The sequence below is a fragment of the Echiichthys vipera genome, assembly GCF_963691815.1.
Source record: "Echiichthys vipera genome assembly, chromosome: 21".
Lineage (NCBI taxonomy): Eukaryota > Metazoa > Chordata > Actinopteri > Perciformes > Trachinidae > Echiichthys > Echiichthys vipera.
The window spans coordinates 25,362,963-25,385,564 of NC_139846.1; the positions used below are offsets into that span (position 1 = coordinate 25,362,963).

The following is a 22,602-nucleotide window of genomic DNA, read 5'->3' on the forward strand; positions in this document are numbered from 1 at the left end:
TTATATTCTCGATTAATGGAGAAGTTGTTTGGTTTATAAAATGGTGAAAAATGTGGAACCATGGTCAAATCTATTCAGGTTACTGTCATAGAGGAGGAAAGAAATCAGAAAATATTCACATCTTAAAGCTGAAATCACACAGTTTTGACTTTTTTTCATCATAAATTAGTTTGCAATGAATCGATTCACCAGTTAATCTCTGCAGATCTACCTTTTGCAGCCAAGGAATAACAAAAAAACAGAGTTTCTGATTCCAGAATACACAGGATGAGATGTTGTTATCCTTGTGCAAGCACATACAATTAGCTGGTGGACTTATCGGTGAATGGTGGACGACTTGAAGGAGAATGGAATTTACGGGACGCATCATCATCATGTTCCTCTGGATCGTGGGGTGTTTCGGCCATTTACACTATACACCCTCCCCAGAGGCGGCCAGCCGCAGGGTGATCAGCCCTGAGCTTGCGTCCCAAGCCCAATTAGCCGTGAGAGTCACCTTGTTGTCAAGTGGCGGACATCTCAGGGGACTATGCATGGCAGGGGCGTCCAGCTCACTGAGTCAGGCCTAGGCTGACCGCATACCTCCTATCACACTATTTGGGGGCCCAACTGGGGTCGTTTCGCTTCAGCCAGAGCCACTGGCTGCTTCTTTCTGCTGCCTCTGATGCGGCTTTGACGGCTGTGCGTTGGCCCTGGCCCTTAACTCCCAAGTCCCTCAGAAGTTTTGTGGTAGATGTCCCCACGAACCCCCTGCACCCAACGTCCACTGGCCGGACTTCAGCGTTCCAGACACGTTGTCGGGCTTCAGCGACTAGCTCGAGTACTTTGTATTTGTGCTTAAACCACATGAAGAGCTGCATAAACACGCTGCTTCTGTGGTAGAATAAATGATTTAATGTCCTCATCTGACTCTTTAAAGTTGTATCAAATATTCATGGAGCTGTAGAGCAGAGAAGACGTTTCTATTCAAATGATTTGACCTGTTCAACTCTGCAGACGCTTTGATCATCGCGAACACAATTAGGAACAAAAACCCTCAGAACTTTATTTTTAATTCTAATAAAGATCATCAGGCTACCAACAGCATTAAATGTGCATTACAGGATTAAAGACAAGTGTGTATGAATTAATAAAGAGACGCATGAGACTGTTATCTTTTCTCCCCACTTGCACACATCCCTCACGCTTTAAACTGTAAACGTTTGCACATCCCCCTGCACAACATTTTTTCTATTCTATAATTATTCTATTCTGTACATTTTTCTATTTAAAATATTAATAAAACTCAAGACTGCTGAACTCAAATCCACATTTCTTAACACAGGTATTTCTTGCCTGTTTATTCTGTTTACTCCGTGTTCGGCTGTAGGCGATAAACTCGCAGCATAGTTTTGAAAATGCAACAGAGAAAGGTTCTGAAAACGTTCCCGTGTCGTGTAGACGGTCCCTGAAAGGCTTCATACTTGCTTATTGTTCCACAGACAACAAACCCCAAACGACAAACTTGTCGAGAGTGACAATAGCCTCTGTATCATGATACGTATCGTACCGCAGCCTCTGTATCATGATATGTATCATATTGTAGCCTCTGTATCTTGAGAAATATTGTGGTCTTTGTATCGTGATACGTATCAAATCGTAGCCTCTTTATCGTGATACGTATCATATCGTAGCCTCTGTATTGCGATATGTATCATATCGTAGGCTCTCTAACTTGAGAAAATATCGTGATACGTATCATAACGTAGCCTCTTTTTCGTGATACGCATCATATCGTAGCCTCTGTATCGTGATACGTATCATATCGTAGCCTCTGTATCGTGATACCTTTCATATCGTAGCCTCTGTATCGTGAGAAATATTGTGGTCTTTGTATCGTGATACGTATCATACTCTAGCCTCTGTATCATGATAAGTATCGTAGCCTCTGTATCGTGATATGTATCAAATCGTAGCGTCTATCATGATACGTATCAAATCGTAACCTCTGTGTCGTGATACGTATCAAACTGTAGCCTCTGTATCGGGATACTCATCATATCGTAGCCTCTGTATCATGATTCGTATCGTAGCCAGACGTCTAAACAATTAATCAGCTAACAGTTTTAGCACTAGATTGCTTCATATTTAATAAACTTAGCACTGAAACCAGTTGAGCCAGCAGTCCTATGGGCTGAGGTCTTTGCTATAATCAGGTGTATAAGACACAGATGCTGAGGAGGAGACAGACACAGATGCTGATCACTGCCGTCCACCTCAATGTGAGTCTGAGCTCTGCAACCACTGGCCTAGTTTGACATCAGACACACTGCCCCCCCCCAACCCCCCCAGGCATGGACTAACACAGTGTACGTGTGTGTGTAGAATATGTGGGTTGCAAACGCCTCGCCAACTGTATCACTGAAATTAAAACTTCAGCACATGAAAGCCGAGAGCGCCTGCAACCTGAGTGTTTTATCTTTCTGCCATCTTTTATTCATCAAGCTGCCACAATGAAGGAAGGATCCAATAAATGCAGCGTAATACTCTCTACAGAGATATTCTACCGTTTCCTGGAAAGTTTCTCTGTGTGTGACGAACTTTAGAGCCGGCTCGTGTTTAATCACTTTCCTTTCACCACCAACACTTGGGTGCTTTTACGTTGGTGCACGCTCCCTGATAAAAGGCTGTGACAAATGAGGGGGAGTTAATTCAAGCTGGGGCTCATTTAAGTAAGAGATACCATCACCCAGAGGATTTAATAGCTGACTGCCGGGCTGATGGGTGGCTGAGATTAGAAGAGTTCAGAACAGAAGCATCTGACTGAAACTGAGGTGACGAGGAGTGAGACGACCAACGTTAGGCAACATTTTGGAGAGGCAAAACCTGTCCTGGCCATTTTAAAGGGGTCCTATGTCCTCTGACGCCCTTATAAGTGAATGAAAATGGGTCGTCCGGGTCCCTGTGAGTATCCCCTTTACTGACATGTTCACTTTATGATAATCCAGACCATTTAGCTCCAATGAGCCCAGTTGTCTTCACGTGTGATGGCGTCCGTCCCCATAGAAACATTTCATCGTCTTAAATGAGGCGTTGTGACCTCGAGGAGAATCACAGCCTCATGAAACTTTACGACCACAAACTAGAGACTGAGGGCGTTCAGAGGAAGGATGGACTTCACCGGGAGATTCACAACAACAACTACAACAACAACACAAGGGGCAAAACATACAATCGACCACAAATGATCCCAAATCACAGCATGGTCTGTTCTTCAAGGTCTTGGTGTCTTAACCACAAAAAAATGTTGTCGTGACGTCAAGGTCCGTTGTCTCAGCTTGATCCAGTCGTCCTCGCCTACATGAGTCTCCATCTTGTCAGACTTTGACTTCGCCTCATTTCCTCTGACCTAAAAAAGGCATGTATGTGACGTTGGGGGGGAGGGAGATGCGTCCCTCTGGCTGACGTTTACTAAATTAGCCACATTAGCTTCACCGCCCGGGAACTAGGCTAACAGAACACGCTACTAGAGTATTTAAACTGATATTCAACACAGTCCCACGCTCGAAGACTGTAAAACACAGACCCTCACTGCCCGAATCCTCCCGCTGCTCCAGATTAGCATCTAGTGTTTATGCCATCAATAGCAATCATGGTGCAAGTGAAGCTATTTAAATACAATAACAAAGCTAACGCTAACACGATGTGTTCCTAAACCATCTGTTTGTACAGTTGATCGAGGAGCAAACCATCTTGTCACTATGGAAACCCCACCACACGAATGACCAAAGTCCAAGTCGAGATGACGGAGTTAGCATGCTAATGATGCTAATCCTGACAACTAGCCTCCGAGGAGAAGTGAAGGCCAGCTGTCACTTAAGAGGCCACGCCCCTAATTATTCATAAACTTTAACCTCCAATAAAATAAAAACTAGCCCCTCCCCCTCAGTGTTGTCATGGAGATCTGAGCTAAACACACAGACTAGAATGTTCTTTTGTCCTTAAACAGGTTTAATGATGCTGTGTAAACGGCCTGTTTAACATGGGGCTCAATGAGAAACTGCTCTGTTATGAAACCTGCCCCTAGTGGACACTCAGAGAACTGACGCTGACGTAGCTTCCTGATTGGATCAAATAGGAAGTGAGTGTGGTGGGGGCTTGGTCTTAACGTGGGATTCTGGAGGATTTCTGATCATATTTTATCAGTAAAGGTTAAATTTAGGGGCACACGCTCGTCCAGTTGAGCTGCCGGGCGCCGCGTAAAGTTCCTGTTATCAGCATCCTTTTGTTATGATGTGCGTCTGATCTGATCTTAATTGGGTTTAGATCTGGAGTTGAAAGAGGAAACCGCTCTCTTTTTACTTCCAACACAACTCAGTTAGACTCAGTTACACCGAAAGCCTAACGCTGGATCATGAGTGGATTAATAATAAATGGATTATCGATAACACGGCGACGACATGTGCCAGACTTCCTGCTCTTTCTTCTCAAACGCAAGCAAATAGAGACACGTTTCCCTCATAACAGGAAGAGCATTCATGAATTATTATTATTGTCAGGAGCTGAACCAGCGCAGGTGCAGAGGTCACCGTCACAGGACGTGAAGACATGTCTCTGCAGACTGACCTGAAGGAGATGTTAGAGCCGAGCGGACCCGACCTTTGTCTCTGCTTCAGAGGAGAGGAGAGTCTCACTCAGCAGTGTTCGGGAAAGTGTTTTACGTCTTTATTAAGGAGAGGACACAAGAGGGGAGAACAAGAGAGGGGAGGACAAAGCAAACGGGTGAGGAGAGGGGAAGTTAAAACAAAAGTAGGAGAGGTAAAGGAAGGAAATGGAAACTTTAAAACTTGAGTCTTTTCAGGCCTTTGACTCGGACGACATGATGAGAAAACAACAACAGGAGCGTTGTCACACGTCACACACTGTCCCCCGCTTTCTCTTCACTCATTCATGCGTAACACTCATCCCTCCGTCCTCTCTCTCTCTCTTCTCTGCCTCTCAAACGCTTCACACGTCCATTAATTGACTTGTCAAACTGTGTGTTCGCCCGTCTCTCTCTCTCTCTCTCTATCTGCTCCTCGTCCTCTTTCAGCAGATTCCCCAAACCATGGAAGATTAGAGGGAGGGTTACATAAGTTTCTCTCCTCGTCTTTGTTTCTCACAGGCTCCTTTCAGCTGCTCTCTTCTTTCTGGGTTTGTTTTTGTTGGTGTCGCAGCTGGTTAAGCCCCGAGTTGTCTGCAAACGCCTGGGTTTTTAGTGAGCGACTAAAGCTGTCGGACATAGATTGGTTTCAGGTTCTGATCTGATCCGGGCTGTTTCTGTTCTGCTTTCTTATTTCTGCTGCTATAGGCCTAGTCTGCCGGGGGATCATCCTGTTCCTGATCCTCTGAGCTCCTCTCCTCTCTGTTTGTATCATTCATGTCTCATCAATGCATGTTACTAATTCAACTTCTTCCCTGGAGTTCTTTGTCGTCTCTCAGGTCTCTGCTGATGGTGGTGGTGCCTGCTACCGTGGTCCTGTGTGCAGCTCTCTGCTGACCGTGGTGGTGCCTGTTGCCGTGGTCCTGTGTGCAGATCTCTGCTGATGGTGGTGGTGCCTGCTGCTGTGGTCCTGTGTGCAGGTCTCTGCTGATGGTGGTGGTGCCTGCTGCCGTGGTCCTGTGTGTGCAGGTCTCTGCTGATGGTGGTGGTGCCTGCTGCCGGTCCCTGCTGATGGTGGTGGTGCCTACTGCCGTGGTCCTGTGTGCAGGTCTCTGCTGATGGTGGTGGTGCCTGCGGCCGTGGTCCTGTGTGCAGGTCTCTGCTGATGGTGGTGGTGCCTGCTGCCGTGGTCCTGTGTGCAGGTCTCTGATGACCGTGGTGGTGCCTGCTGCCGTGGTCCTGTGTGCAGGTCTCTGCTGATGGTGGTGGTGCCTGCTGCCATGGTCCTGTGTGTAGGTCTCTGCTGATGGTGGTGGTGCCTGCTGCCGTGGTTCTGTGTGCAGGTCTCTGCTGATGGTGGTGGTGCCTGTTGCCGTGGTCCTGCATTGCGCTTCCTGCTGCTATTATCACTGTTACTCATAAAAACTAACATTAGTTTATAAATTATAAAAAACTGTAGCCATAAAAACACCATCAGTGGTTTCTCTCTGTATCGTAGCTGCTATTATACAAAGCACCAATGGGCTCCTTCCACTGTAATGGACTTTACTATGAGAGGAGCTGGTGCAGGGGCCAGTGGGTAAGTCTTTAAAAGACTCTTTAATAAACTCTGGCTTCACTAACTACGCTGTTGCTGCTTTGTTTTGTGTGTAGTGACTCTTCTCATGCTGCTGCAGAGGTTTGCTGTTATTTTCAGCAGCATAAGTGGTTAAAAAAGACCTTTGAATGCCTTCACCGTGCTGCCCCGAGCTAATCACTGTTAGCCACGTCCGGCTGTTAGCGTCTCTCCTGGATTTCTCCGTTAAAAGCTGTTACTCCAAAAAAAAAAAACTGTCTCCATGGATTATTTGACGTGTGTTAGTGCTGAAGATCATGAGCGGATTCACATATACAGCAGGTCAAGGCCACACTTTATGGCTTATTCATGATTTACAGAGACCCAACAAGTCCCTCATGAGCAGCAGCAAGTTGCAATATCTATAATAACAATAACAATAATGATAATATCTATATACAGCATTTATCCAGCAATCTTGTGCACAGAGAGGGGACAAAGGCCTTCCCTGTAACAGGCAGGAACGTGGAACAGACCCAGCTCTGTGGAGAAGAGATCTGTCTGGAGCGGTTTCCGTTAAAATGAACGGCGTCCAAACTGAAAACCAGGTTGGCTGCTGCTTCTGTTTATGCAGCTTCCTATCAATGGTTTTGAAGCTCAGTATAATGAGATTTTTCCCATATAAAAATCTCACGGTATATGTGAAGCTTCAGCGTTCATTCAGAACAGGTTCTCTGCCTTGTGTCCACATCTTTACCTCCAACGCAAATCTCAAAGCATCCTACAGAGGTCTTCCCTCTCTGACTGACTGTCACACTCATCTTCCACCTGCTCCTTCTGTAAAGTCAGTGGAGATGATCTGCTGCAGGATGCTTTTCTACCGTCTCAGTGAAACAATAAAAGACAGAAATATGTCTCTCTGCTGCTGCTGCTGCTCTCTGTGAAGCCCAGTAATCTGGGTTATGTGGGCAGCAGCGTTACATAACCACACAGTCTTCATCAACAGCAACCTGAGCTGCTATTAACATTCACACAACATGCAGAATCATGTTAACGCGTCAGGTTACGCACAGCTGGAGAGAAAGAGACGGACCAGTCGTCTTCATGTTCATGAGAGCAGCTGGTGTGCAGCGTTACATAAGCAGCTTTCGTTATTGCTAATTAACATAAAGGGCCACTTCATTTCACTAAATATTTCTGTTCTGTTGGATCCTTGTGGCAAAAAGGAAACATTTTTCTGCAAAGTCACTGATGTCTGCATTCACTGGTACATAAATATAAGTCTCCGTACGTAAATAAAGATGCTTTTCTATCGTATCGTTTGTTTTTATTCATAAGTTTTGCCACCAAAGGAGGGCTGCAATAGAGTGGCTGGGTCATAGGAAAGAATCATACTCAGGATCATTACGGTCAACACTGAGTTCACGATTATCGAACACAAATTACTCAATGACTTAGGAAACATCATGCATTCATTCATTCATCTTCAGCCCCTTGTCCCTGTGGGGGGGCTGACATCAGGCGTGAGGCGGGGTCCACCCTGGACAGGACGCCAGTCTATCACAGGACATATAGAGACGAACAGAGACAGACAACCATTCACACCTACGGGTGATTTAGAGTCATCAATGAACCCAACACCTGCACGTCTTTGGACTGTGGGAGGAAACCGGAGAACCCGGAGAAAACCCACGCAGACACGGGGACAACATGCTAACTCCACACAGAAGGGCCCCAGCTGGGAGTGATGTCAGAAATATATTTGAGCCTTCTGTTGAGCTGTTTAAATGGGAAATACTGAAGCAGTGTTGTGTGAGTTTTATTTATGGAAAAGAAACTTTTTGACCAGTTAAACACAAAAAAAAGTTTGATGAAACAGTCGTAGAGGTCTCCAGGAGAGACGTGGTCGAGCGGCGCCTTGTTACTAAAAGCTCAGAGGTCATGAGGGTTCCTGGTTCACAGGAACCCTCATGACCTCTGAATATATTTATCTGTGGGTGTGTCCATTTCCATCCTCGCTCCAGTATGACCTCTGTGTAAAGTCACTGAGTTCGTGTGTTGGGTCTCATGTGCTTCTGTAATCCTCCTCCACACTTTGAGTCAGCGTCCCCCTTCTTCCAGAGCTGCAGAGTGGATCTTAAGAAGCACGCGACCGCGCTCACAACATCCACCGTTCCCCCCGGACCGAAACACTCAGAGGTGAGTTACTGAATGACAGACGCAGACACACACTTAGGAGTTTACAGGGCGTGAAAATATCCCAACCCAAGGTTTTAAAGTTTATGAAGCTCTGCAGGTAAACTTCACTTTATATCACCATCCTTCAGGGGAGGAATGTGAAAACACCGAACTAGCAGCAGCTTCAAAAGGACCAGGAAGTACAGATTTGACCAACTGCGTAGATCCGCTTTGAATGTTTCCAACGCAACAAACTCAAGAAACCAACTGGAGCAGAGACAGAAGAACAGAAAGACACAACTGTTGGAATTACAGCGTCGACCGCAGCTCGACAATGGACTCAGATCAGACGCACGACACAAATAGCCAAGAAAAACAAAGCCGCCGGGCTTTTTTTACTAAACACACACATGCACACACACATGCACACACACACCAGTAAAAACAACGGGCCTCAGAAGGGGGACGGAGCCGCTCACACACTCTTTAATTACTGGAGCGATGCACGTTACACTGAGGTTTTCAGTTCACACACACCTGTAACTTTACAGACACACATTCAGAAAACACACGCTCTCCTATGAAGAACAGTTCTTTCTCATCAAATGCAGACAAATATCTAATGAAGATATTATTATTATTAATTGGAGGAAAGAAAGCTATCAAAAGGAAATGGCTAAAACCCAACGCAGCGACACTGAAGAGGGGAAAGAGACCAAATCCACATCATGGAGAGACTGGAATTAACTCTAAAAATGCATCCATTCATCTTCTGCCTCTTGTCCCTGTCGGGGTCTCGGGGAGGCTGGAGCCGATCCCAGCTGACATCGGGCGTGAGGCGGGGTCCACCCTGGACAGCATGCCAGATTATGACAGGACACATAGAGACGAACAGGCAACAGTCGTTTGAACTGAACTGAACAAAACAAGCACATTTATTGTTTTTTCCTGCAGAGTTTAAAAAGGTCCTGCTGTTGTCTGTGAAGGCCGCGCTGCACAGACAACAACAACAACAACAACAACGACAACAACAACAACAACAACAAGCAGAGCGCGTCGGCCGTGTGCAGAGACGCACAGATTCAGGGCCGGGCTCCCAACCAAAACCGCCAAAGTCGACCACGGACCAAAACCAGCGCTGCTATAAAAACCTCAGGGGTCGCCCCACAGATGCAGCCAGAGGATGGTGTTTACACCGACAGAGCTCTGAAATACCAAGTGAAAACACTCTCAGCTCAGTATGAAGAGCCAAAACACACAAAAGGACTTTATAGAGATAATGAGAGCATCAAACAGCGTACGTGCAACATCTTTTATTCAGACTGTATATGTAGTGTTTGACTGCTCTGGCCTGGGGGAGGAGGGGGCGTGAGTTAGATCCACCGTACACTTGTTTCTAAGTAAAATAGGTCACTTTTAAAGCTGGTTCCTGTTAGCAACTGTTCTCACTTAAAGCACAAGTTTCACTGTGATTGTTTCTGTCAGATCGTTGTTATTCAGGCTTCATCTCAGGAGAAGGAGACAAAGAAAAGAGACGGAGCGACGGAGCGACTGAGCGACAGAGCGACACAGCGACTGAGTGACAGAGCGACAGAGCGACTGAGCAACAGAGCGACTGAGTGACAGAACGACTGAGTGACAGAACGACTGAGTGACAGAGCGACACAGCGGCTGAGTGACAGAGCGACACAGCGACAGAGCGGCTGAGTGACAGAGCGACACAGCGACTGAGCAACAGAGCGACTGAGTGACTGAGTGACAGAGTGACAGAACGACTGAGTGACAGAACGACAGAGCGACACAGCGGCTGAGTGACAGAGCGACACAGCGGCTGAGTGACAGAGCGACACAGCGACTGAGTGACAGAGCGACTGAGTGACTGAGCGACACAGCAACGGAGCGACTGAGCAACACAGCGAAGGAGCAACACAGCGAAGGAGCAACACAGCGACGGAGCGACACAGCGACTGAGCCACAGAGCGACAGAGCGACAGAGCCACAGAGCGACTGAGCCACAGAGCCACAGAGCGACTGAGCCACAGAGCCACAGAACGACTGAGCCACAGAGCGACAGAGCCACAGTGCCACAGAGCGACTGAGCGACAGAGCCACAGAGCGACTGAGCCACAGAGCGACAGAGCCACAGAGCGACTGAGCGACAGAGCCACAGAGCGACTGAGCGACAGAGCCACAGAGCGACTGAGCCACAGAGCGACAGAGCCACAGAGCGACTGAGCGACAGAGCCACAGAGCGACTGAGCCACAGAGCGACAGAGCCACAGAGCGACTGAGCGACAGAGCCACAGAGCGACTGAGCCACAGAGCGACAGAGCCACAGAGCCACAGAGCGACTGAGCGACAGAGCCACAGAGCGACTGAGCCACAGAGCCACAGAGCGACTGAGCCACAGAGCCACAGAGCGACTGAGCGACAGAGCCACAGAGCGACTGAGCGACCGAGCGACAGAGCCACAGAGCGACTGAGCGACCGAGCGACTGAGCGACACAGCGACAGAGTGCCTGAGCGACACAGCGACTGAGCGACAGAGTGCCTGAGCTGGAGCTGGTTGCAGAAACAAACTCAGTTAACAGTTTAAACTCTTAGTTTTTTAAATGTTTGACGTTGGATGTTTCCTGTCGACTGTACGGGACTCTCACACTGGGCTGGGCGACCTGACGATACCAGACGGTGAAGTATCAGAAAGTGGTGACGAAGCAGAGAGAGCGTAGACTCGTCTGTAGGACTCATTCTGTCCGCTGCTGTTCTCTGCAGAGACATCATCACGCTATTGGCTCGTCCGCCTCATGCCCCGCCCTAAAGATACGCCCATCGACCAGTCGTAGCGAGCTACAGGCGGTGACGAGGGTTTCTCATCCCCCGTCATGTTTGGTTCAGAGAGTAGAGGGAAGACATGACTAAAAATATGAAAACAAACCCTGAAGGTGCGTTTTGCCCAACAAGATGGACGCCATGTCACATTCATTATCTTTAACAAATGTATTCAATAACCACATATGTGAAGGGTTCTCGTCAACAAAGAAGCGTTTATGTTTGTATTTTATTGGAGGTTAAAGTGTTTGTATAATTAGGGGCGTGGCCTCTTGAGTGACAGCTAGCCTCTGGCCCTCATTTCTCCTCGGAGGTAAACGTCAGCCAGATGGACGTACGCCCCTCCCCCCAACGTCACATACATGCCCTTTTTTGGTCAGAGGAAATGAGGCGGAGACAAAGTCTGACAAGATGGAGACTCCCGTAGGTGAGGACGACTGGATCAAGGTGAGAGAACGGACCTGACAGAGACGCTACCTCCGTTTTTTTATACAGTCTGTGGAAATGACACGTCACCTTGTTTCAACAGCCAATCAGATCATAGCAGAGTCAGCTGGTCAAGTCAGTTACAAACTGTCAGCAGCAGATTTGGATTCAGCGAGAGAGAGAGAGAGCGAGAGAGAGAGCGAGAGAGAGAGAGAGAGAGAGAGAGAGAGAGAGAGAGAAAGAGAGACACGAGCTAGAGAGTAAATAGAGAGAGGGAGCACTGTTTTTTGTAGAACAAAGCAGAGAATCAGAGAAATGAAAAGATATTTTCTGTTTCATCACAACTAGTAATGCAGCTTTAGATTTCCTTAGCATGGCGGGGGGGGGGGGGGGGTACCCGGCGACCTGTCGGGCACTAACACATAGAGAGATAGAAGAGGACTCACGCGTTGCAGTAGGGTTTCTTGTCGTAGCCTTTGTAGTTCTTCATGTTCAGAGTCATCTTACAAACCTCGCAGTGGAAACATCCTTTATGCCAGTTCTGGAGACAACACACACACACACACACACACACACACACACACACACACACACACACACACACACACACACACACACACACACACACACACACACACACACACACACACACACACACACACACACACACACACACACACACACACACACACACACACACACACACACACACACACACACACACACACACACACACACACACACACCTCCTGTCAATCAAACAGCATGGGCGGGACCGTCTGCCCTCCACAGTTTGACAGTTGTGTGTTTTCAAATCTTTCCCTGAACTAAATATAAAAAGAGCAGGAGGCTGAAATTGTGACCCAACGCGGAGCAAAAGGTGACGTTCGGTCATTAGCCACTTCAGATCGTCCTCCGTCTGTCAGGCGTTAGGATTATTCAAACACTACATTATGTTTGAGTTATGCCTTCTACTGTGTATTAAACCTGTGAGCGACGTGTCCAAATACAAAAACCATAAAGAGTGGTGTCCAATTCATGACGTCAATGCTTTTTTTATGGTTTCACATTTATTTTTAGCCATTTTGCATCTTTTTATATCTTTTTTGTATTGTTTTTCTGTTGTTTTATATTTATTTTCAAGTTATTTTGTGTCTTTTTTGATAATTATTACAAATATTTTTAGTCATTTTGCATATTTTAGTAGTTATTTTGTGTCTTTTCTGTAGGTTCTGAGGTCATTTCCTGTGCGCCTGTTGGGACGTAGAAAAAAGAAGGAGGGACCATGCGCGGACATTTAAAACAATGGCGGTGAAAGGTTCACGTTGGTGTGATGCGGAGGTGGAGTGTTTACTGCAGATTTGGTCGATGAAAAGATTAAAAAACAGTCGACAAGACGCACAAAAACTCAGAGGTCTACGGAAAGATCTGGAAACAAAGCCACGCATCGCCATGACGTCATCAATGCGTGTGACGTGTTACGGCGTGATGACGTATAGGCAGCAAGAAGCATTCTCCGAGGCCCAGGTAGTGTGAGGACAAACGGGCCTGGAGGGGGGGACAAGGACCCTAAAGCACGGGGCACGGGACGGAGGAACAGTGGGAGGGCGCCCTGACAGCACAGGACAGACCGTAAATGTATCTACAGACATCGGATGAAAGTGGGTATTTGTTTGTGCACGCCAGCTCTGTTTTGAGCGTTGGGCGCTAACATGGCGTGCACAGCCTACGTGCTGTTGTGTCATCTGATGCCTCATAGGACAGACAGTGAATGCACGAGAGCGCTCAACATAAATTAATCATTTATCATCATTATGCAACAAGACTACTACAGAGGAGGTGTTACCATGGAAACACAAACATCAACACACTGCTTTGGTAGCTGCTACGGTCATCTGTGCGATTTTAATGCTGTTTTACTTTCTACAGAACATAGATTTGTAATATATCATAAATATGAGGTCACAAATTCAAAGATTCACCTTTAATCTAATTATAAATATAATTAAGTCATCATAACATGATAAATGTTAATGTTACACAACTAGAAAGCATCGTTACCTGATTAAAAAAAGACTTATTTAATCCCGTTTATTCTCCATGATTCATTGTTAGTTAGTTAATAACTTCTTCTGGAGTAGATTTATTATTATTTTATTTCTTTATTCTTACTTAACTTACAAAATAAATATATTTCTATTAAATAAAAGTTAGAATTTCTTGCATATTTTATTTAATTAAATCTAAAAAGTATAAACACATATATAAATAAATAAAATCATTCAGAACGTTAAATAAATTAATAACAACAATTCCTATTAAATATATATATTATAATTTATGACATATTTATTTTATTTAATCAAAAATTATAAACGTATTGATACATTTTAGTATCTAAACTCTAAATGAATTCAGAATTTGAAATAAGTAAATGAATAATAACAATACCTATCAAATATATATTATAATTTATATTTATTCATATTCATATATCTATATATATTTATAACATATTTATTTAATTTAATAAAAAAATATAAATGTATTGATACATTTTAGTAACAAAATCTAAATTAATTCAGAATTTAAATAAATGTATTACATATGTATTTAATTTAATAAGAAATTATAAACTTTATTGGTATATTTTAATATCTAAAATATATAAATCAGTTAGAATTTAAAATAAATAAATAGCAACACTTCCTATTAGTTACATATACTATAATATTATTACATATTTATTTAATTTAATAAGAAATGATAAACTTATTGGTCTATTTAAGTATCTAAATAATAAAATCAGTCAAAATCTCAAAACTTAATGGTTTATTTAAGTATCTAAAATATATAAAATCAGTCAGAATGTTAAATAAATAAATACATAATAATAAATAAAGAGTCTTCTGGATGTAGGGGTGTTTTTGGTCTCACCTTGTCCAGGCAGCTGACTTTCTCCGTCGGGTAGACGATCTTCCCACAGCGGGCACACTGGGGGTTCATCCTCCGCACTCCTCGGTGCTCTCCCACGGATAAACTCCACTTGTTATACGGGGTTGTAGTTGATGTTGTCCCGCAGCAGAGTCCCAGGTGTCCCCTCTGAACCGCTCCTCTGGAAACAAAGTGGCACAGGCGGGAACATGAACCGGAGAGACGGCGGCTCCGCTGCTGTCTGCTCCCCGACTCTGAGGCTCACAGTCCGGTGTGGAGGCTGCTGGATGCTGCGCTGCTGGGACCGAACGCTCCACCGGAGACGAGTCAACACGAGTCCACACGAAGTTAGCCGAGTGGAAACAGGAAGTGGTTTTTATGGTGAACGCTTTCAAAATAAAATAAAAAACGATTAAATTAAGTTTAATAATCATGTAAACATTTGACACTTTCAAAAAAAAACAAAATGAAATAAAATGAAATAAAAAACAAATTCATTAAGTTAAATAGTAATTTAACAGTCTGTAAACATTTGACACTTTCAAAAAACAACAAAAATGAAATAGAATTAAATTAAAATTAAACAATTCAATTAAGTAAAATAATCATTTAACAGTCTGTAACATTTGACACTTTCAAAAAAACATAGAAACAAAATAAAAATCATTTAAAAAAGGAAAATATTAAATAATAGAGCTGCATTAATTAGGTGGTTAATCAAACAGTTTATTTTTTAAATAGTTTATACATTTTTGTAATTTTCAAGCAAAAAATATCAATATTCCCGGTCCAAAAAAATAAAATAAAAATAGTTAAATGACATTTAAAAAACAGAGCTTATTAGTTGGTGAAATAATTGAACGAAAGGAAATAAATCCGGAATTTAAGTCATTTAAAAAAATTAAAAAATAGCATTTGACGCTTCCAGGTTCTCAAACGCAATTTAAATAATATATTAAAACAAAAAAGTAATAATTTTATGTTTTTTAATAATTCTTTGTAGATGTTAATGGCGTTAAAATCAACCAGAGTCTTGATTTCATTTCGCGGTAACAAATAACGGTTTCTGCCTCGAGCGCACGAAGAGGAGCCGCCAACGGACGCTGAAAATTCAAATTATATTCCGTGTTTAGCTTCATTTATGTGAAACTACGACGGTTTAAACCAACTGAAAAGGCAAAGGAACAACCTTAATTATCTATTTTTACATCAGGAGTAGTTTGGGAAGTTTAAACGGACGTATTTATACATTTTTTCGGCTTAAAGTGTACAAACCGTCACCAACGGCTGACGCTACGTCATGAACCGTCGAAGCCTACAGTTGGTGAGTACGTTAAAGTTGTGCTCCGGAAGATTCCCATCTATTTAATTGCCTTTTAGGTAAATATCTATCAAACAGTGACTTAAAGTTGTGTTAATAAATCATATCCACACTAATGAAAGCACTTCTACTTGCCTTTTTGCTGAGTTTTCCAATATTCCTGTCTGTGGAGATTTTCCCGGGCTAAATGTAAAGAAGCCGCCATTTTAGTAACGCACCTCAACGGTTATGCTGCGTTCACTTGTATTCGGAAATCAGAAACTCCAGCTTCTGAGTCTGAATAAGGATAGAAGTGTAACAGGAACGTGTGTGGTGTGTATTTAAGGTGTAATTCAGGTGTCAAATCATCCCAGGGTCTTTTTCAGCAAATTCAAATACAAATAAGCCATCAAGACAGTTTTTTTTTCGTGTTACTATTAGCGGAGAAATCCAGGAGAGACGCTAACAGGCGGACGTGGCTAACAGTGATTAGCTTGTTCATTAAAACGTCTTTTTTAACCACGAATACTGTTCAAAATAACAGCAAACCTCTGCAGCAGCATGAGAAGAGTCCCTACACACAAAACAAAGCAGCAACAACGTAGTTAGTGAAGCCAGAGTTTATTAAAGAGTGTTTTAAAGACTTACCTACTGGCCCCTGCACCAGCTCCTCTCATAGTAAAGTCCATTCGAGTGGATTAGCAAAGTCAATCCCAAACGAAGGAGCCCATTTCATCTGCTTTCATTTCATCTATTCAGTTTTTCTCTGTTTGATTTCACATTAAACTGAATATTTTTGGACAAAACAAAAAATTTTCAGACATTTTTCACCATGTTGAGACATTTTATTATTATAGTTATTATGTATATTATTAATCCAGCAACCGTGTGTACAGTGGCGACGAAAACCTTCCCCAGACAGTAGACATGGAAAGATACAACATGCCGCTGAAAAAGGTAGCAAAGGGACTTTAATACAAAACTATAATTCCCTAAATACATCCATAACAAACCCCCCTTTAGGTCAGATAACTGCTACCATTACATTTTACTTTCACATTACAAATATTGCACTTTAAGTCCTAAACGTAAGTTATTGTAATGGAGAATAAACCCTGCATTAGAAATAAACAGTCGGACACTCTGCGAACATTTTTGTGGACGTCACACAACGCAATAACACGACAGATGATGGTAAGAAGCTCTTTATTAATTCAAGTATTGCATTTTCCCTCATTTTTAAGTAGATATTATTAGGTTGTAACCGTTAGTTGCCGTCCTAGTAGCAATATTTGAGTGATTTCAGGCATTCAACGTGGTGTTTAGACTGTTTGAGTAATAAAGTATCATATTTTCTTTGCAGCGTCCATTTTGTTTCCACGTGAGGACGAACACAACGCACCAAAGTCGTAAAGAATTGATTTCCAAAGCTGTGGAAGCCACTGAAACTCCAGATCGCCTCAATCATATCTTTGCTTTTTCACTTCAGTTTCCTGTTACTTATCCAACGTTTGATAAACCCAAATATAGCATTTTTCAATCACATTTTACAGCATTTATGTGTTTATTATAAACAGTAACCACTCATTCTGACTATTAACAAGCGAATGACTCCCCCTGCTGGCTGATGGAGGTATAACATCAATTAAGTCAAAAGTACATGAATGGACGACATAAAAAACAGCTTTTTTTAAACTGCAGTACCTTTTGCATCTGTTTTTAATCTTTTTGCGTCTGATTTTAGTCATTTTGTGTCGGTTTTTAGTCATTTTGTGCCTCTTTGAAGTCATTCTGCATCTATTTTGGTCATTTTCTGTCTCTTTGTGGTCATTTTGCATCCGTTTATAGTCATTTTGCATCTGTTTTTAGTCATTTTCTGTCTCTTTGTGGTCATTTTGCATCCGTTTATAGTCATTTTGCATTTATTTTCATAAATTTTCTGTCTCTTTGTTGTCATTTTGCATCTAATCATCTGATCACCGATAAAACACTCTTGCATAAATCAACTGGGAAACTGTGGTCAGGAAATCTTGCACTCTGCATGCATCAGCAGTTCATTCAGCTTCAGAACAACCCAAGATGTTCACAGAGGAAGGGGTCGGCCTCACAGAGGAACTCGATCACCTCTGAACTTGCAGCTTCCCCTTTCTTCCTCACTGAGTCAATCACAGAACGAGCTTTGTCTCTTTGGTTCGGTATCACGTCCACTGACTCCCTCTCAGAATCATTCATCACCTTTTTCTCAAGCAGTCTGTCCAGCAGGCTTTTGAGGACAGGTCCTGATATCCCATTGATGAAGCTGCTCCGCACGTCCAGCAGCCTCTCGTTGGGAGGGAGCGTCAGGGCGCTCGGCCCACAGAACCGTCTCACTCCAGTGGACGATAGACAAACTCGTCTCTCCCAGACACTGTGGCAGCTGTTGGTGTCTCTCAAAAACAGCCTCATGTGTGTCATCGTCTTCTCTAAGCTCACCTGGAATGATGGGAAGTAGTTGTCATAGTTGTCACAGTCAAACTCTGCTTCTGTGGGTTGAACTAGGACCGAGTCGTCCTCGGGACAAGTGGACAGAGTGTACTCCTGCTTTGGCAGCAGTTTACAGTGCGGGGACGTCTCTATGTAGCTCTCATCTCCAACTAACTTCTTCCGGATGCGCACCACGTCCCGGAGCGCGACGTTCCTCAGTAGCAGCAACACATTGAGGAGGGACGTGAGCTCGGGATCAGCCGGGGGCCTGTAGAACAGCAGAACCAGCGCTCGGACCGGGACGGGCGGCGAGTCTTCCTCCTTGACGTTCCCGAAAGCAGAAAACCCTGTGATGTTTATAACAACGTGAGTTTCTGTTATTCTCTGAGGGCTGATGAACTCAACTCCCTCGTCGTGCACGTGAGCAACTGACAGGAAGTGCCACCCGCCCGTGGAGCGGATCTCACAGTGTGGGAGATGGAGCTGACACACACACCGCTGCAGGCATTTGATGTCAAACAGGGGTCCTGCAGGCTGCTGGTGGTGTTGGGCCAGGAGCCTCCTGTTCCAAGGGACAGTCGAGTAAACCACGTCCCCTTCTCCCTGCATGTGGAACACCAGGCCGGTCACACTGCACTGGTACAGGCCTGGGCCGAAGCACTGGAACCTGTAGGTTTCATCGTTTTCATCAGCAGTGACGTCAGGGGTAAACTCTTCAAAGCTGCTTTCTAACAGCGCGGCGGGGAAACTTTCCCCTTGTGTCGAGCTCTCGTTCTCCTCGGAGGCGATTTGACTCGGTGAAGGCATGCTGGGAGAACGAGGCGGGCAGCTTGAGTCTCTTCTGCTCAGAAACAAATCTGGGGGTCCTAGGAGGTGAGAAGGAGCTGCGTTTTGCTCGGACACAACAGGTCGCTCGGTTCTTCCAGCCGCATTGTGCGTCCTGGTGAAACCGCCGTTTAGTAAAAAGGAAGCAGCCGATCTAATGATGGTTTTATAACGTGAAATTGTGTTTAAAGTGTAGCTCCGGGGAGGATCTCTGAGCTCATCACCTAACAGAAGTAGTTTGCTAACAATGTCAGAGGGATAACGTGACGCAGCAACAGGCTTTTCAACAGAGCGCGTAGAAATGGAGTCTTCTGATAATAAAGCGCAGATTTTTAACTTAATTTCCTCATCTGTGCTGGAACTGGAAGGTCCTTTACTGGGATGGGACACATCTTTACAATATGTGACATCTTCTGTATTATACCTCCTGCTGCCAGCATTAAAAAAAACAGGAAAGAAAGGAGATCTGTAGAGCGGAGGACAGGGGCAAATATACAAATATGTGCTTCTTCCACTGAGCAGCATGTTTCCAGTCTGATTTGAGAATCTAAATCCATCAGTGCCAAGACTCGTCGTCCTTTTTATCGTGCTCTTGAGGATTCATTTCCAGAGCTTGCTGGTCCTGAAACACAAAAAAGAAAATGGAAAATTAATTTCAACTGTGTTTGACGTTAAAATACCATCTTTTCTACAATGATTTCAAATCCAACGACTCGTCTCTGAAATTTCCTTTTTGACGTAAATGTATAGAAGGCCTCCTGTGCTGTTGGTGTCACACACTTATTCTTTCATTGTTTTCAGCTTATATGAAATAGGTGCAAAATGGCCACAAAGAGACATGACTGAAACAGATGCTAAATGACTAAAAACAGACACAAAATGACTGAAACAGATGCTAAATGACTAAAAACAGACACAAAATGACTAAAAACAGACACAAAATGACTAAAAACTGACACAAAATGACTAATCATGACACAAAATGACTAAAAACACACACAAAATGACTAAAAACTGACACAAAATGACTAAACAGACACAAAATGACTAAAAACTGAACCAAAATGACTAAAAACAGACACAAAATGACTAAACATGACACAAAATGACTACAAACAGACGCAAAATGACTAAAAACAGACAAAAAGTGGCTTAAAAACTGACACAAAATGACTAAACAGACACAAAATGACTAAAAACTGAACCAAAATGACTAAAAACAGACACAAAATGACTAAACATGACACAAAATGACTACAAACAGACGCAAAATGACTACAAACAGACAAAAAGTGCCTTAAAAACAGACACAAAATGACTAAAAACGACACAAAATGACTAAAAACAGACACAAAATTATGTTAACTGAAAATAAAGTGGAGCAGAAGTTCAAAGTGGCCTAAAATGGAGTTACTCAGGTAAAGTGAAAGTACCTAAAAATACCTGAGTAAATGTACTTTGTTCCTTCCCACCGCTGAGAAACACGCACCCTTGTTTCCACGGGCGGTCATTGTTGTTATTTCCAGGCGGTTTGGATCCGTTTCCCGGTGTTTCCCGGTGTTTCCCGGTGTTTCCCGGTGTTTCCCGGTGTTTCCCGGACCCGTGGACCCAGATTCACTCTTCCGTGTTCAGCACTTTTACCTTTGAGGTAGAAAACTTAACGCGGCTGCGTTTTAAGGAAGTGACGTAAGCGCGTTCGATAAACTTCCGCCCTGGACTTCCTGGTTCCTGTCAGTGAGTTTCTTTTCTTTCTCTCCAAAACTTTATTCACAACATTTGACAATATGTTAAAGAACAAAGACAAAAGAAAATAATAAAGTAAATATATTTATGATTGTTCTTTTTTAAACAAAGGGTGAAAAACAGTTTAATTAGTAAGCGAACACACGTGTTTAGACGCAAAATGACAACTAACTGTCGCAAAATGATTAAAAATAAGATGCAAATGACTAAAACAAACACAAAATGACTATAAACAGACACAAAATGACTAAAAACAGATGCAAAATGACTAAAAACAGATGCAAAATGAATGAAACAGACACAAAATGACTAAAAACAGACACAAAATGCCTAAAAACAGACACAAAATGACTAAAAACAGACACAAAATGACTGAAAACAGATGCAAAATGACTAAAAACAGATGCAAAATGACTAAAAACAGACACAAAATGACTAAAAACAGACACAAAATGACTGAAAACAGACGCAAAATGACTAAAAACAGATGCAAAATGACTAAAAACAGACACAAAATGACTAAAAACAAACACAAAATGACTAAAAACAGATGCAAAATGACTAAAAACAGATGCAAAATGACTAAAAACAGATGCAAAATGACTAAAAACAGACACAAAATGACTAAAAACAAACACAAAATGACTAAAAACAGACGCAAAATGACTAAAAACAGATGCAAAATGGTTAAAAACAGACACAAAATGACTAAAACTGGACTCTGTGAGTGTGTTGTGAGTGTGTGCTCAGGCTGTAGAGCCTCTAACATGATGTGTTCAGGAGCCTGTTGCGTTGTAATCCACTTTAAATATGTTTAATAAAGGTTTTTTATATTGAAAAAAGTATGTTTGACATCTTGTATTTCCAGTTACCGTGAGCCAATGGCTGTGCAGAGGGGGCGGGGCTTGATACACTTGCTGACCCGTGCTCGTGCTGCCTTTTTGTTGGTGTTGTTTATTATTTACCAACTCAAGTCTGAGCTGAATTTATAACAAATTTTAATCACCACTTTTATTTATTTTAATAAAAATAGATGAATTCATGTCAGCACATTTAACCTGCACCTCATTATTTTCTCCTTCATCCACTAAAACTCAATATTATTTCATGTTCAACTCAATATTGTTGTGTGATATTAAAGTTTACAGCACAGTGACGACATGAAACGTGTTTATTTAAAGTTTTAATCCGTTTTCAAACACGAGAGAACAAAGAGAACCTGTGCACATGCTTCTGTTGGTTACAGGCACGGCCAACGGAAGGAGGCTGGGACGCTCTACGCTCTGGGGGTATGACGCATGCGCAATAAAGTGACATAATTATTTATGTGACAGAATCAGTGATATTACAAATCAAGTATGATTACTTTCCAGAACAAAGTCAGAACTCTTTAACAGTCTACTTTTAAGTCTCCATTAATAAATAAATGCATAATTAAATAAATACATAAATAAATAAATACATAAATAAATAAATGCATAATTTATTAGATAAATACAGGGAAAAATAAAAACACACATGTATAAATAAATAAATGCATCAATAAATAAATACAGGAATAAATAAATAATAGCTAGAATAAACAAATGCATAAATAAATAAATACAGGAATAAATAAATACACACATGTTTAAATAAATAAATGCATCAATAAATAAATGTATAAATAAATAAATGCATGAATAAATACAGGATTAAATAATTAATAGCTAGAAGAAATAAATAATA

At 42.8% G+C, this 22,602-nt stretch overlaps 2 protein-coding genes across 2 annotated transcripts in view; both read right to left on the minus strand.

Annotated features, from left to right (window-relative positions):
• Positions 1–14,696, minus strand: part of nebl (nebulette) — a 77,602-nt gene extending 62,906 nt beyond the window's left edge. The window contains exons 1-2 of the mRNA XM_083935718.1: positions 14,547–14,696; positions 12,056–12,150 (exon numbers count right to left, since the gene is read on the minus strand). Coding sequence (XP_083791844.1) covers positions 12,056–12,150; positions 14,547–14,615 — 164 coding nt within the window. The 5' untranslated portion in view covers positions 14,616–14,696. The remainder of the gene's footprint in view (positions 1–12,055; positions 12,151–14,546) is intronic.
• A 3,211-nt stretch (positions 14,697–17,907) lies between these two features.
• Positions 17,908–20,758, minus strand: LOC310963556 (uncharacterized protein; the record flags this gene model as incomplete). The annotated part of the gene is made up of 2 exons (XM_083936420.1): positions 20,575–20,758; positions 17,908–19,753 (listed from the first exon to the last, which is right to left on the minus strand). Exon 2 carries the CDS (start codon positions 19,654–19,656, stop codon positions 17,908–17,910), a length of 1,749 nt encoding a protein of 582 aa, XP_083792546.1. The 5' UTR covers positions 19,657–19,753; positions 20,575–20,758.
• Between the last annotated feature and the right edge of the window lie 1,844 nt (positions 20,759–22,602).